Source organism: Aquarana catesbeiana, linkage group LG01 (genome assembly GCF_042186555.1).
Source record: "Aquarana catesbeiana isolate 2022-GZ linkage group LG01, ASM4218655v1, whole genome shotgun sequence".
Lineage (NCBI taxonomy): Eukaryota > Metazoa > Chordata > Amphibia > Anura > Ranidae > Aquarana > Aquarana catesbeiana.
The window spans coordinates 141174846-141189747 of record NC_133324.1 but is presented as its reverse complement, the minus strand read 5'-3'; the positions used below and the strand labels follow the sequence as shown (position 1 = coordinate 141189747).

At 45.6% G+C, this 14902-nt stretch overlaps 1 protein-coding gene across 3 annotated transcripts in view; it reads left to right on the top strand.

Moving 5' to 3' along the window:
* The first annotated feature begins 1446 nt into the window (after positions 1-1446).
* The window catches only part of TNPO1 (transportin 1), a 197193-nt gene continuing 183737 nt past the window's right edge, over positions 1447-14902 (top strand). For 2 of the 3 annotated variants that reach the window (XR_012243279.1, XM_073624364.1), the window contains exon 1: positions 1447-1712. Coding sequence is in view for 2 of the 3 variants with exons in the window: in XM_073624364.1 (XP_073480465.1) it covers positions 1608-1712 (105 nt within the window). In the remaining variant the exon portion in view is untranslated. The remainder of the gene's footprint in view (positions 1713-14902) is intronic. The other variant, XM_073624357.1, reaches the window with a different exon arrangement.

The window sequence follows — 14902 nt, the reverse complement described above, 5'->3', positions numbered from 1 at the left end:
ACAGTGGGGTGTTCTGGTATGAGAGGGGCACCATGCAGACAGTGGGGTGTTCTGGTATGAGAGGGGCACCATGGAGACAGTGGGGTGTCCTGGTGTGAGAGGAGCACCATTGAGACAGTGGGGTGTTCTGGTATGAGAGGGGCACCATGCAGACAGTGGGGTGTCCTGGTGTGAGAAGAGCACCATTGAGAAAGTGGGGTGTTCTAGTATGAGAGGGGCACCATGCAGACAGTGGGGTGTTCTGATATGAGAGGGGCACCATGGAGACAGTGAGGTGTTCTGGTATGAGAGTGGCACCATGGAGACAGTGGGGTGTTCTGAAGGGGCACTGTGGAGACAGTGGGGTGTTCTGGAGGGGCACCATGGAGATAGTGAGGTGTTCTGGTATGAGAGGGGCACCATGGAGACAGTGGGGTGTTCTGGTATGAGAGGGGCACCATTGAGACAGTGGGTTGTTCTGGAGGGGCACCACGGAGACAGTGGGGTGTTCTGGAGGGGCACCATGGAGATAGTGGGGTGTTCTGGAGGGGCACCATGGAGACAGTGGGGTGTTCTGGAGGGGCACCATGGAGATAGTGGGGTGTTCTGGAGGGGCACCATGGAGACAGTGGGGTGTTCTGGAGGGGCACCATGGAGACAGTGGGGTGTCCCGGTATGAGAGGGGCACCATGGAGACCGTGGGGTGTTCTGGTAGGAGAGGGTCACCGTGGAGACAGTGGGGTGTTCTGGTATGAGAGGGGCACCATGGAGACAGTGGGGTGTATTGGTATGAGGGGCACCATGGAGACAGTGGGGTGTATTGGCATTAGGGGCACCATGGAGACGGTGGGGTGTATTGGTATGAGGGGCACCATGGAGTCAGTGGGGTGTATTGGCATGAGGGGCACCATGGAGACGGTGGGGTGTATTGGTATGAGGGGCACCATGGAGTCAGTGGGGTGTTTTGGTATGAGGGGTGCCAAGGAGACAGTGGGGTTTATTGGTATGAGGGGTACCATGGAGTCAGTGGGGTGTATTGGTATGAGGGGCACCATGGAGACAGTGGGGTGTATTGGTTAGAGGGGCACCATGGAGACAGTGGGGTGTTTTGGTATGAGGGGCACTATGGAGACAGTGGGGTGTTTTGATATGAGGGGCACCATATTGTCAGTAGAGTGTTTTGGTATGAGGGGCACCATGGAGTCAGTGGGATGTATTGGTATGAGGGGCACCATGGAGTCAGTATTGGTATGAGGGGCACCAAGGAGACAGTGGGGTGTATTGGTATGAGGGGCACCAAGGAGACAGTGGGGTGTATTGGTATGAGGGGCACCAAGGAGACAGTGGGGTGTATTGGTATGAGGAGCAGACTTGAGAGGTGATAGCTGATCACATACAGCCGTGCACACAGCCAGGGTCCCTCCTTCACCCCGGGCGGCCTGTAGGCGGCGCTCCCCCTACGTTCTCAGCGCCTGTAGCAGTGGGCGGGCAGTCTGTCAGTCAGTCGCGGTGTTGGCGGGCAGTAGGACCGCGCCGTAGCCTCCTCCATTTCCCGGCCAGGCAGGCCGCCTCCTCCTCTCCGCCTCGCACGGGAAAGTCGCGCCGCGTCCGTGTCCCGCGCCCCCAGCATGGAGTACGAGTGGAAGCCGGACGAGCAGGGTCTCCAGCAGATCCTGCAGCTGCTGAAAGAGTCTCAGTCTCCGGACACGACCACCCAGAGGGCCGTGCAACAAGTATCCTTCATGTGGGCGCCAAGGCCTGTCGGCACCCGCCCCGGCTTGTGTAGTGGCGGACAGGTTGGAGGCTCGGGGCCTAGTTAGGGGAGAAGCCGGCTGCTGGGCGGGGAAGTGTGAGGGAGGGAGGGAGGGGGAAGGTGTGTGCTGATCGCCTGGTCTCCCGTCACTGCGAGCCCGAGGCCTGAGCCTTCTTCCCGCCACATGTCAGGCTTGGCCGGGGAGGGAGCTCTGGATTATGGGGTCATAGGGAGGCCATGGGATCCTAGAAGAGGATGGGAATGGCGGGGTGACCACATGGTCCTGCTCCAGGGTGACCTGTTGTCACATCTACCTGTCATAGGAAGTAGGAGGAGTCCCTGGAAACAGGTGGTCTGCCTGTAGAAATGAGACCATGGCCGATCGCAGACCTCTGTCTGGGGAACGATTGATTGCAAATCGGGTTCAGATATCTGACTTTATTACTCCTCCAGACATCAGCCTGTACCTGTCTGCTTCTTCACACCTTGTCCTCCGGCTGCTTTTCCTGCACATGTATGGTGTGACCAGGACCAAGACCATTGTCTCCTATGGTCCCTCTCCACACATGCAGAAGAAAGATGTAAACAAAGCCGCCCTGACACCAGGGATGGGCCAACTTTGGCCCTTCAGCTGTTGTGGAACTACATGCCCCATGAGGCATTGCATAAATGACCGTTACAAGCATGACTGCCAGAAGCACCATGGGACTTGTAGTTCTGCAACAGCTGGAGGGCTGCTGTAGTTTGCCCACCCCAACATAGACGTATTCTTAGGCAGTCTCCTTCTACATGGTTACGACCCAGAGATGAGCATGGGTTAGGTACAAACTTAGGTTTAACGCTGAGTTCACACTTAGTGGGGACGTGGCTTACGGCAGGGGTGTGGTGCATCCTTCTCAGTTTCAGTGACGAATCAGGCCTGAATTCGGACCTGAAACGGAGCCAAAGACGCACAGGACCCTTATGCAATCCGCTCTGTGGCTGCCACGAAGATGTGTGAATCGGCTCAATTGAGAGCCGGGCACGCTCTCCTGTCATGAGAATTGGATGCAGGGAAATCCACATCCAATTCACTCTATTGTGAACCCAGCCTAAAGAAGAAGTAGGTCCAAAGCTCTTTGGTCCTTCTTCTGTTAGTCGCAGGATTGCACTTCATTCTGCTCTCCTGTTACCTGTATTCAGCTGACGGCAGGCTAAAGTATGCTGTCAGCTAATGTCACTTGTCAGAATGCTCCCAGATGCCTGGGCCAGTAGCTGGCTCAGCCTTACAGCAAGCCACCAGGAGACTGAGCCAACTGTTCCAGTGAGCACTGTAGGGGTAAAGCAGAGAGCTGGTGACATTCACCGGCTCTCTGCTAACTGAAGACCGAGAACTGAGCGATCAACAATCTTTGATCACCGAGTTCAGTACAGGGGACAGATGCAGTATCGGATCGATTCTGCCTCCACCTAGGTTGGTATTAATGGTTGTTTTGTTTAAATCCCAAACTTCTTGTTTGTGAAGTCTATTGTTATTTCTTTTTTTAGAAAATACCAAACTTGTCATACTTACCTGCTCTGTACAATGGTATTTCACAGAGCAGCCCGATCCTCCTTTTTGGGGTTCACCGTTGACGCTCCAGGCCCCTCCTTTTGAGTGGCCTCTATGGGGGAAAACCTGTGGACTCCATAGTGACACAAAGAGCGAGGCTCAGGCAGGGGTTCCTTTCTCCTCACTATCACTTTTTAAAAATGGGGTGGTTGTGCGGGGCTTCGCCCTCCGTAGCTGTTTCATTCATTCACAGCGATTTGTGAATGAGAGAACTACAAGTCCTGTCTTCCACCACGGTGAAAGGTTTGTAGTTCTTCAGCTGCGCTGGTGAACACACCCGTTGTTCATTCACAAGCCTTTCAGCTATCAAAATGACATGGAGTAATGGGCTGAAAGCTGTCGGACTTGTCTGCAGTAGTCTTGACATTGTACCCGTGATCCACTTATTGTAGGTGGAATTCTTTGCAGGCTCTTCGAGGTGGCAGAATGCACATTTTTTTTTTCCTCTAAAAATATATAAATTATTTTTTCCCAAAAGGTAAACGTAAATACTAAAGTGGTATTAACATTAAACCAAAAACGTTATACTGAAGCGTACAAATCATCAGATGTGGTGGCTAAAAATATAAAATAGCCCCCCCCCCAGTTTTCACCCTGTGATCTGGCCAGTAACACACCTCCTGTATTAGTGCCCCCACTCTGTAGGAAAGAGCAACAAAGATACTTTTGGACAGCAGCATTGTCAGTCTTGAGGGGAGTGTAGTGTTTGATGCACTAGCAGATTTAAATACACTAACATATTGAAGCCCAACTCCAGCTAACGTTTTTTTAAGCGGTTACAGAAACCGTTTTGTTCCTTTTGGAATAAAGGTTTTACATGAATAAGGCCCCTTTCACACGAGGCGGACTCCGTTTCCACGGAGTCCGCCTCTGTCTGCCGGCTCAGCGGGAGATCAGTCCGTTGATCTCCGCTGAGCCGGCGGATGACAGGTTTCTCTCTGCTCACTGAGCGGGGAGGGGCTTGTCAGGTGCCGCTGCCGCCTATGGAGGGATCGGAAGAAAACGGACAGCATGTCCGTTTTTCATCAGATCTCACCCGATCCGATCCGCCAGCGACGGACCTGGACGTAGGGCCATCCGTCTGCTTTTAGTAAATTGGACGGGGTCGGATGTCAGCGGACATGTCTCCGCTGACATTCGTCGCTCCATAGGCTAACATGGAGCGCCCATTCAGGTCCGCCGTCAAAACTGACAGGCGGACCTGAACAGTCCGATCGTGTGAAAGGGGCCTAAAAGTTGACCATAATAAGCATCCCTGTAAGTGGTTTGTCTCGGCCCTGTAATTGCTACATCTGACAGCTTGTTTTTTTTTTTTTTTTTTTTTTTTTTTTGAAAAACAGACTTACTGGCCAGATAGATCACCAGGTGAAAATAAGACTAGAACAGTGGTTCTCAACTCCTGTCCTCAGGACCCACTAACAGGCCAGGTTTGCAAGATAACTGAAATACATCACAGGTGATATAATTTGCTGCTCAGTGATTGTAGTATTCTAGTCTGCAACTCCCCAAGGTAATACTTCAAATCTGGCCTGTTGGTGGGTCCCGAGGACAGGAGTTGAGAACCACTGGACTAGAACAAGTTCAGCCAACACATCTAAGAATTGGCATGCTGCATTATAATACATGTTTGCTTTTGGGTTTATTACCACTTTTTAAAGCGGACCTTTAATCATTTTTTTTTCATCTTTCCATCTATTAAATCTTCTGCCCTTGTTTTAAATTTGGATAATAAAACATTTTTTATACCAGTAAATACTTTATACAGCCCACTTCCTGTTTCTTGTCTGGTCATTAGCCTAGGCTTATGACATCATGCACAGCTCTTTCTCTCTCTCTTTCACAAGAGTTTGCCAGGAAGGGAGGGGGGCATGAGTCATAAGAGGGCCAAAGAAAGCTGCAGAGCTTGGATGTGTGCCTCCTGTATAAATCCAGGAAGTAAACAGGCAGCGGCTTCAGCTGCCCTCAGATGAAATGGTTGCAGCCAGACTCAGTGGAGGGGGATTTCTATAGCATATTTGGCAAGTACAGAATCACAGTATATATAAAATAATATGCAAAGTGGTTGGAGGGAAGCTTCAGAATGGCAAAGATGTTTGTTACAAATTATGTGAGCAGACTGCAATTCCTCTTTAAGTCTGGGCCAAATCCAGGCTGCTCTCTAGTTATAATTGGTTGGTGTGCAAAGATTGTGGCTGCACTCCTGTATGTGTATCCGTCGTCAAACTTTATTTATAACTCCATGTTTGTACAAGGTGCACCAGGAAGGAGTAGTGGTGATCTTACTTGCTGATATTTGTTATTAAGTTAGGTGACATTTTGAGTACTTCTGATGGCTTGAACGTACTCATTATCTCTTTAGAGCTGCGGGGAATGTGTCAGAGCAGCATATCTAAGTTGTCGTTCCAGGACACGTAGCTTCAGGGCAGTAAAGCTAAAGCTGTTGTGATATAACATTGCTACCCATGAATCTGGAGGTGTCTCGCACAGGTATTTCGGTTTGTGTCAAATTGACCTAAACAGAGTTTGCTGCATTGCTTGTGAAGAACATGTTGTAAATATTTTGCTGATGTCTCTATGTTCAGCTTAAAGTGTATCTTAATTCCTTCCTGCCGACCACACATATATGGGCTTTTTTCCGTGGGGCCGCATATATGTATATCTCCCTTTTGTGCTGGGAGTGTGCTGTGCAGGCTCTCACCAAGGATCGGGACCCAGGACTCAAGGTTCTGGGTCACCTTGTCGCTGTGCTAGCCTCTGATTGGCTATCACAGTGAAAAGTCACTGTGAGCCTGCTCCTGTGTTTACTTCCTTTTAATGAAGAGAAAGATGCATTGTATCTTCCTCTTCTTGCAGGAGAGGAAAATGTAAACAAACCAAAGCGTGTGTAATAAAAAAACAAAAAAACCCAAATAAATTAATAAAAAATAACAAGATGAAGGCTTGCCAGGGTTAGTGTTGGTGTCAGCGTATTTAGGGTAGAATTAAAAAAAAAAAAAAAAAAAAAAAAAAAAAAAGCGGAGCCAAGTCGCATCAGACTTGGACCTGGATACCGATGCTGGGATCGGCTGAGACGTTTGTGTTTGCCTATGTAGGCATTAACCAAGTGCTTTTAATGTTTTTTGCTACATGTGAGTAGATAAAGTAGCGGTTTTTATTAGTAACAATAAATGCAACATACTACATTTTTGTGGTTGTCTTTTTCTTCTATATCAGGGGTCTCAAACTCAAATTACCTGAGGGTCACAAGACAAGCTTTCATATCCCATGTGGGCCATATGCAAACTTTCAAACTTCAAAAACAACAGCACTGGTGTCAGTGGACGCAATGTTAATGCACTGGTGTCAGCGGACGCACTATTGACCCCCAGCATTGGTGTCAGCGGATGCACTATTGACCCCCCGGGACTGGTGTCAGCGGACGCACTATTGCCCCCCCCCCCCCCCCCCCCGGGACTGGTGTCAGCGGACGCACTATTGCCCCCCCCGGGACTGGTGTCAGCGGACGCACTATTGCCCCCCCGGGACTGGTGTCAGCGGACGCACTATTGCCCCCCCGGGACTGGTGTCAGCGGACGCACTATTGCCCCCCCGGGACTGGTGTCAGCGGACGCACTATTGCCCCCCCGGGACTGGTGTCAGCGGACGCACTATTGCCCCCCCGGGACTGGTGTCAGCGGACGCACTATTGACCCCCCCGGGACTGGTGTCAGCGGACGCACTATTGACCCCCCCGGGACTGGTGTCAGCGGACGCACTATTGACCCCCCCGGGACTGGTGTCAGCGGACGCACTATTGACCCCCCCGGGACTGGTGTCAGCGGACGCACTATTGACCCCCCGGGACTGGTGTCAGCGGACGCACTATTGACCCCAGCACTACCCCCTACACTCCACAAATACCTACCTCCTCTTCACAAATTTTCAACCCCAGTCACCCCACTAAGGACTTTGCTCAGCCTCGGTATGATGGCTCACTTACCTCTCCTCCTGGCAGTCAGCTGGTGGCCTGATCTTCTGCCTCCCGAGTCCTCTCCTCCTGTCAGGTCCTGGCTCAACACGGGCCTAGTGGCAGGGCATACATAGAACCCAACGCTCTCCCATCCTGAGGTGGCAGCGGGACCCTGGTTCCGGGGCCAGGCATAGCCTCCAAGGGAGTACAACTCTGATCGATCATCAGAGTCACGATGGGCGGATCCTCCCTTCGCTCTGTTTTCTCTCTGCTCTCCTGTGCTGTGTCTGTTTTGTTTTCTGCACGGGCGGCGCTGCAGCAACATGCGGGGGAGAGGACACAGGAGACGGGGAGAGAGAGCTCCCAGCTGCTGCGCGGTGCACCCGCCAAGGATCGGCCCTGCCTGCGGCTATTTGTAGTTATCCTGCAGGCTGGTACTTTGAGACCCCTGTTCTATATGGTGAGCTATTCAGAGATACTGCTAGTCAAGGTTATTCTTCACCATTAAGTGGATTCCTGCTGATGACCAATTCTGGAGGATCATTTCACTTCCGATTCTTATCCTATAAGCGTTACTGACCTGTATTTGTATATGGGTCCACGTACAAGGTGAACGAACAATCTAGCTGGTGGACGAACACTCAGCATTTGCAGTAGAGCACAAAGTTTGAGGGCGAAGAGCCTCTAAGTGCAGACACCTATTGAATCACTTTGATTTGGACTTTTGTGGATTATTATTTTCTATTGGTGGAATAGTTTTTTTTCGTTTGACACATAAAGTATCTTTGTTTTGTGTTTATCACCATACAATTACCGCATTTACTGTCACATGAATGCTTTATTTCAGTAATTATTGTCATTGTACATAGGTTTTTTTATTTATATATTATAGAAGAAGGAACTTTTTACCACATTTGGGATTAGTTATCTTTGTATATGTTATGAATTTAAACACCTAATCATGTTGGTATATTTATTGAATGTGAATTTTTTATTTGTGGCCCTATAGTAGAGCTGGGTGAATTTTTTTTTTTTCCTTTAAAAAACAAAACTCGATTCAAGATTCGAAGTGTTTGAGTGTTTTTTTTTTTTTTTTTTTGATGGACACCGCGCCGGTCCTGAAGAGCTGCGGGCAGGAGTTTTTAGGCAAGGCCGCGGCTTCGGCCTAGTCTGCGGTGTCCAGCCTCACGGACTAGGCCGAAGCCACAGCCTCACCTAAAAACTCCTGACCGGCGCGGTGTCAGCGCCGGTCCTGGTAAAAAAAAAGAATCGATTTGCTGAAAATTTGAATCGATTTGACCTCTCAACTCGATTCAAGATTCAAATTGATTTTTTTTTTCCCCAGCCCTACCCTATAATGTAAACACTTGATATATCAAGTAGCGCAAATACATAATATATTTTTTAGTTGTGGTGTAGGAACACATTTAATGGTTGCAGAAGCTATTGAGTTTTCTGTTAATAACACCTGGGGCAGCACGCATCATCACTTGGTTGTGCATTCGCTCCCAGCACAGAGACTGGGTTCTCACCAACAATCGGGACCCAGGACACTTGGGCTTGGTCACTTGTTCACCACTGCCGCCGTTCATAGAACGCCTTGTATTTGTTCTCAATGAATAAAAGGCTTTCTCTGATTGGAAGAGGTGGAGAGAAAGCATTGATATCAGGGTCTCCACTTCTTCACTTATCCAATTAGAGAACATAATAAAAATCTGATGTTTGCGATGCAAAAATACATGACCGTTAATGATGGGTGTCCCATGTGAGGCTATTGCTGTGTGGAGTTAAATTCTTGTTTTCAGTATCCCAGACACTACTATAGGCGCTGATTAGGGGTTGCTTACTCTTCACCTCATCAATTCACAGAGGTGTCCGTTTATGAAGCAGTGATCAGCGGTGATCCCAAGGATCGCCGCTGATCACAGTCCATAAACAGTTTATGAAACGGTGATAATCGGGGGAGAACATGTTTGAACTTGTTCTGCCCCCGATTATCTCTACACATGGGGAATCCTCATGAATGACACATTAACGGCCAGTTTATGAAGCGGTGATCTCACCGCTTCACTGGCGATCTGAGTCAGAATTCACACTCCCAGGTTCACCAGCTCAGAGGTGGTGAATCGGGGAGTGAAGAGGAAATCTGGGGGGATCTGAGGGGGAAGGAGGAAGATTTTTAACTTCCTTATGCCTCGTTCAGACCCCCCAACACTGTAACCATGTCCCCCTGTCATATTTATGTGTATACATATATATACACATATATACATATAATGTGTATATATAAAATATATATATAATATATATATATATATATATATATATATATACACACACACACATGTGTGTATATATAATGTGTGTGTATACATGTGTATATAATGTAGGGGGACTCATTATTTTATTAACATTAATCCACACCGTCTGTCCGTGTATTGAGCGGTGATAATTTATCACTGCTTAATAAACTGACATCTTGGTGTTTCGGTGAATTTCTGGTGCTGTAATCTCTTAAAGTCTCACCAGATTCCAGTATCAGGGGCCGTTCTCCACTTTTGGAAGCGTTTGTAGATCGCTTCACTCCTCAGAAGGTGAAGTGATCTAAACCGCTTCATAAACTGGCACACAGAGGAGAAAGATCTTCACTGTGAATGCCGGAGAATGAAGCAGTGAATAGATTTCACTGCTTCATAAACGGACACCATAATGTTTTGTATTCTTTTCACAGCATGTGCTCTGTGAATGGATAATGGGAGAGGAAGATGAATGTCACCATCTCCCCTTGTCTATTCACAGAACACCTTGTACTCTGTGAAAGGAATACTAGAGGTTTTGTAAATTAATGAGGTAAAAAGTAAGTGACCCACTATCGCCACTGTACGAGAGCTGGGCCTGGAAGTTCAGTTCTTAGTCAAGGATAAATGAAAGGGTTTCACCTAACTCAGCATTGTCAGAGGTCATTTATTTTTATAGAGCAAATGTCCAAAAATAATTTTCCCAGTTATTAAAAAAATAATTTTCCTCCTTATCAAAAAATTACCATAAATGCAACTTTGCCATTACTAATTGTTTCCAATCTGTAAGCAGATACTCATAGATAACTACGGTATTTGTGTTCTCTGCATACCATTTTTCCTGTTCCTCCCTGTTCTTACATTTTCACTAAGGGCAGATAAATTCCTTCTCCCTTTACTTCCTGAAACTATGCCTACAATTCTGGGTCTGCCTCATGGAACATGTGACAGAAACGTCCCAGAATGCATCTGAGAGACCCTGGTCATATCACCAGTGTCTTAACCACTTCAGCCCTGGAAGCTTTTATCCCCTTCATGACCAGGCCATTTTTTGAGATACAGCTCTGTTACTTTAACTGACAATTGGGCGGTCGTTCAACGATGTACCGAAAAAAGAATTTTTGTCCCTTTTTTTTTTTTTTTTCCCCTCACAAATATTGCTTTCTTCTGGTGGTATTTGATCACGTCTGCAGTTTTAATTTTTTGCGCTATAAACAAAAAAAGCGTCAATTTTGAAAAAAACTATTTTTTACTTTCTGCTTTAAAACATATCCAAAAGATATCAAATTTCTTTATCAGTTTAGGCCAATATGCATTTTGCTACATATTTTTGGTAAAAAAAATCCTAATTGGCATATATTGATTGTAGACGCTATAACTTTTGCGCAAACCAAACGATGGGATATTTTTATGGCATTTTTATTTTTACTAGTAATGGCGGCGATGAGCGCTTTTTAGCGGGACTGCAACATTGCAGGGGACAAATCGGACACTAAGTGACACTGTCTAGGGACTAGTGACACCAATACAGTGATCAGTGCTAAAAAAAATGCACTATCACTGTATAAATGACACTGGCATGGAAGGGGTTAACATCAGGGGCGATCAAAGGGTTAGGTGTGCTCCTAGGGAATGCTTTCTAACTGTGGGGGATGGACTGACTGGAGGAAGAGAGAGAGCTGGGTTTCTGGTTAGCAGGAACACAAGATCTCCCTCTCCCTCCTTCCTCTCCTACGAACGATTGCGAGTGGCCAACGGCCGATGGACCTGCTGATTGGCACCTTCTGTGTCCAATCACAGCTGGACTCCAGTGGTGCGCTCACGCCCCAGACCCAAGAAGAGAAAACCACGTGCAGATATGTTGTTTCGCACAGCCGGACCGCCCTGCCACAGTATGTGGGTGGTCTGGAAGCTGTTAAAGTGGAGTTCCACCCACTTTTACAACTCTTCAGCATCCCTCACTAAACTGTGCACTGTAAACAAATTGGATATTTTTTTTACTTTTTTTTTTTTTTCTCTCAGCACCTACTGTATATCTGCTGTATTAATTTTTCACTTCCTCCTCCCTGGCCGCGGCCCATCGCATAATTTCCTGTTTGTAATGCCTTCTGGGAAGGGGCAGCAACTTCCTCTGAAGCTGCTGTTGCTATGGAAACCTGACCTGAAACCTATTACACTGCTTGTGCTGCACTGAGCATGTGCGAGATCTGCAAGCATGAGATCCAGGAAGAAATACAGTCTGGCTTCAAATGCCCACACTTAAGATGGCCACGGCCTGCTGTAAGTTTATAAAATAACAAACCACTGCTATAAACTAACAAAACAGACCTTAGTTTACAGACTAACTTTACTAGAATACATTTATTATATATATATTTTTATTTAAAAAGGAGAATTTCGGCTGGAACACCACTTTAAGGAACTGGAAAGTGGAAAAACTGTCATTTGTATAAGAAAAAAATGTTTAATGAATTTCATAGAATGCAGAGATGTATGCTGATGTGAATTATGGGAAAGGAGGGGAGGTCCACTTAATGTTGTCCTTTGTGATGACTGCATTAGATTTTTTTTATTTATTTTTTTTCAGCCTTTTCTCCTTTATTTTCATTGGGTAATGTTGCAAACACATACTGCCCCATCTACACGGTATCTATGGAAGTAGCTATTGTCGCAGAGGCTGGACTTCGAACAAACATGTCTGCCTTTGTTCATTTGCATTACATGGGGGATTGATGGCAATAGTTTACAAAATGAAAAACCGTGTTTGTGCTGCCAGTTTAGCTCACAGGAAGTGAAAACGTAATTGCATTTCTGTCAAGGACAGCAGGTATTTTCTGTAATTGCTGAAAGATATTTTAGCCTAAAAGAAAATGAATGCAAATACCAAATCTATGGAATTGGTTAGATGTAATGTATACACTTTTTTGGGGACTTTTAGGCTCAATTCACATCAATGCATGTTGCTTTTGAGCGTTTCTGCAGTGTTTTTTGTGGTGCTTGCTGCGTTTTTCCTGCGTTTTTGATGCATTTTGTGTTTTTTTTTTTGACTGTCAAAAAAAAAAAAAAAAAAAAAAAAAAGCTGCAAAAACGCTGTACTTGGTTTTTGATGCTGGTCCATTGAATTCTATTACATGCAAAAGCTGCATTTTGCATGAAAAAAAGTCCCTGGCCCTTTCCAAAAACGCAGAGGTACAAAAATGCATTGATGTGAACATGTTCCATAGGAACCCATGTTAAAAAATTCCCCATGCATTTCTGCAAAATGCATCAAAAAACGCGCTAGTGTGAATGGAGCCTACGGTCTCATGCACGCTGGGTCTTTGCTCAGCTCCTTTAAAAGCCTTTTCTCATGGAAGGCAAAAAGAAGCTTTAAAAATGCTCCTAAAGGCGCGTCAAGCATTTGGGCGTTCATTCTATTGGCCAGAATATTTGTTTATCCTGGCCTTTGAAATTAATGAATGCTCAAGTGCTTAACATGCAAGTGTTTGTTTTGTTTTTTTTTTCAGCCTGTAAAAAGTCAAATTCACCCTACAAGGTGTTTTTTCATCTAGTTTGACTGATAGCACAACTGCACACACTGGGTTATGTAAAGGAAATTTTACAAATGGCCATAGGTGGGGACATCCGCAGAGATTATATTATTGTAATGATTTTACCTAGAGGTGAATTATGGGATTGTTTTCCCCTAGTATGGCAAAAAAAGTGATCAGATTGTTCTAGCTTAGATTTTTTTAGTATCTGTCTTCATATCTTCTCTGTTTTAATTACCAAGCTGCCGCTGTCCTGCTTTGCTCATGAGCACCTGTTCAACTGTGGATGATGCTTTTTTTGGGAACTAATGAAATGAGCAGACTTTAGAACGTAACATTTAATTAGTCATTCTAAAGCTAGAACAAGTTTCACTAGTAAAAAACATTTTGCCACTTGCTGTGCCATCCTCTCCCCAAACACTTATATACCGGGTTCTACATCAATCCAGCGCTGTGCCCGTCTGCAGGTCTTCTCTACCCTCTCCCTGGTCTCATTACACTACACAGAGCAGCGGGAGCCATTGGCTCCTGCTGCTGTTAGTAAAATCCCGCATTTCTGCCCCATAGCAATCAACTTGCTAAGGGGGCAGGCACGGAAGAGAAAGATCCAAGATCTTCAGTGGGGGATCGCAGAAAAGGATGTTTGGGGCTGCTCTATGCATTCCCATTGCACAAAGCTATTGAGTATAACCTATTTATTTTAATAAAAAATCATTTTTATATGTATATAAAGTATATGCCAAATAGTGTTTAATGTTTTAAAATGTTCTGCATGCCTAACAGTAAGAGAAGGTTTCTGAGGAGTAATATCTATTGGTTTGCTTGAATCCTCATGTATGTTTGAATGCTTTCGACATATCAGAGGCTGGCCTGCTTAAACAGTCTACCAAATGTAATTTGTGCAATTGTTAAAAAGGTTCTTTAAATACAGCTAGCATTTAATTATCCTGGCATAATAGGTGGTATTTGGTAGTCCTACAAGGATTGTCCAAGGGTGAAAGCCATCCAGGGCTGATTGACATCTAGTTGGTTACTGTATGGAGCGATGCATGATCTTGTGTTGTATCACACAAAATATCGGTTTATGCTGAGCTTTTCTTGCACTCTGCTTAGATTTTTGTTTCATATGTTGTGATCTGTAACAGTGTATATTCCTATACCATATTATATCGGTATCACTAAATTAAATTCTGTTGGTGTTGCATAAAACATTGTGGGGTGTTTTGGTTTCCTTCTTCCTTCTTCCTTCTTTTTTTTTTTTTTTCATTGCATGCAAGGCTGTTTTCACTATATTTTTTTTAAGCATGACATATTTTGTGCTTAAAGGTTGGTTGGTTGGTTTCCAGAAATCTTCCATTATGATGATATGGAGTTTGATCCTAGAAGATTACTTGGAAAAACATTACTCCATCTGTAAGCAGTGGGCATTTTATCTGTGTGCCTTGTTGATTTCACATCTTGATGGACAAGTAGGTGTGGAGGCATCTAATTCAAACTCCTTAGTTCTGGCAGAGCTGTAGCTAAAAGCTGCTTATGTGCTGATGGTGGGGGGGCTGTCCCTAGAAGTTTTCTGCTGGATTTGGCATCAGGGAATCAGAAAAAGCTGAGATGGACCTGGCTACCAGGAGGCCTGTGCTGATTTCATTGGGGCAAAAACCTTCCCCTGATTAAATGCTACTTTGCAATTTATTCATTGCATAACTTTTTGCATAAGGATGTGCTTTACTTATGCAAATTGCATGCAAACCTTTTTTTTTTTTTTTTAATATTGTTCGTCTTATACACATATACATGCTTTAATAA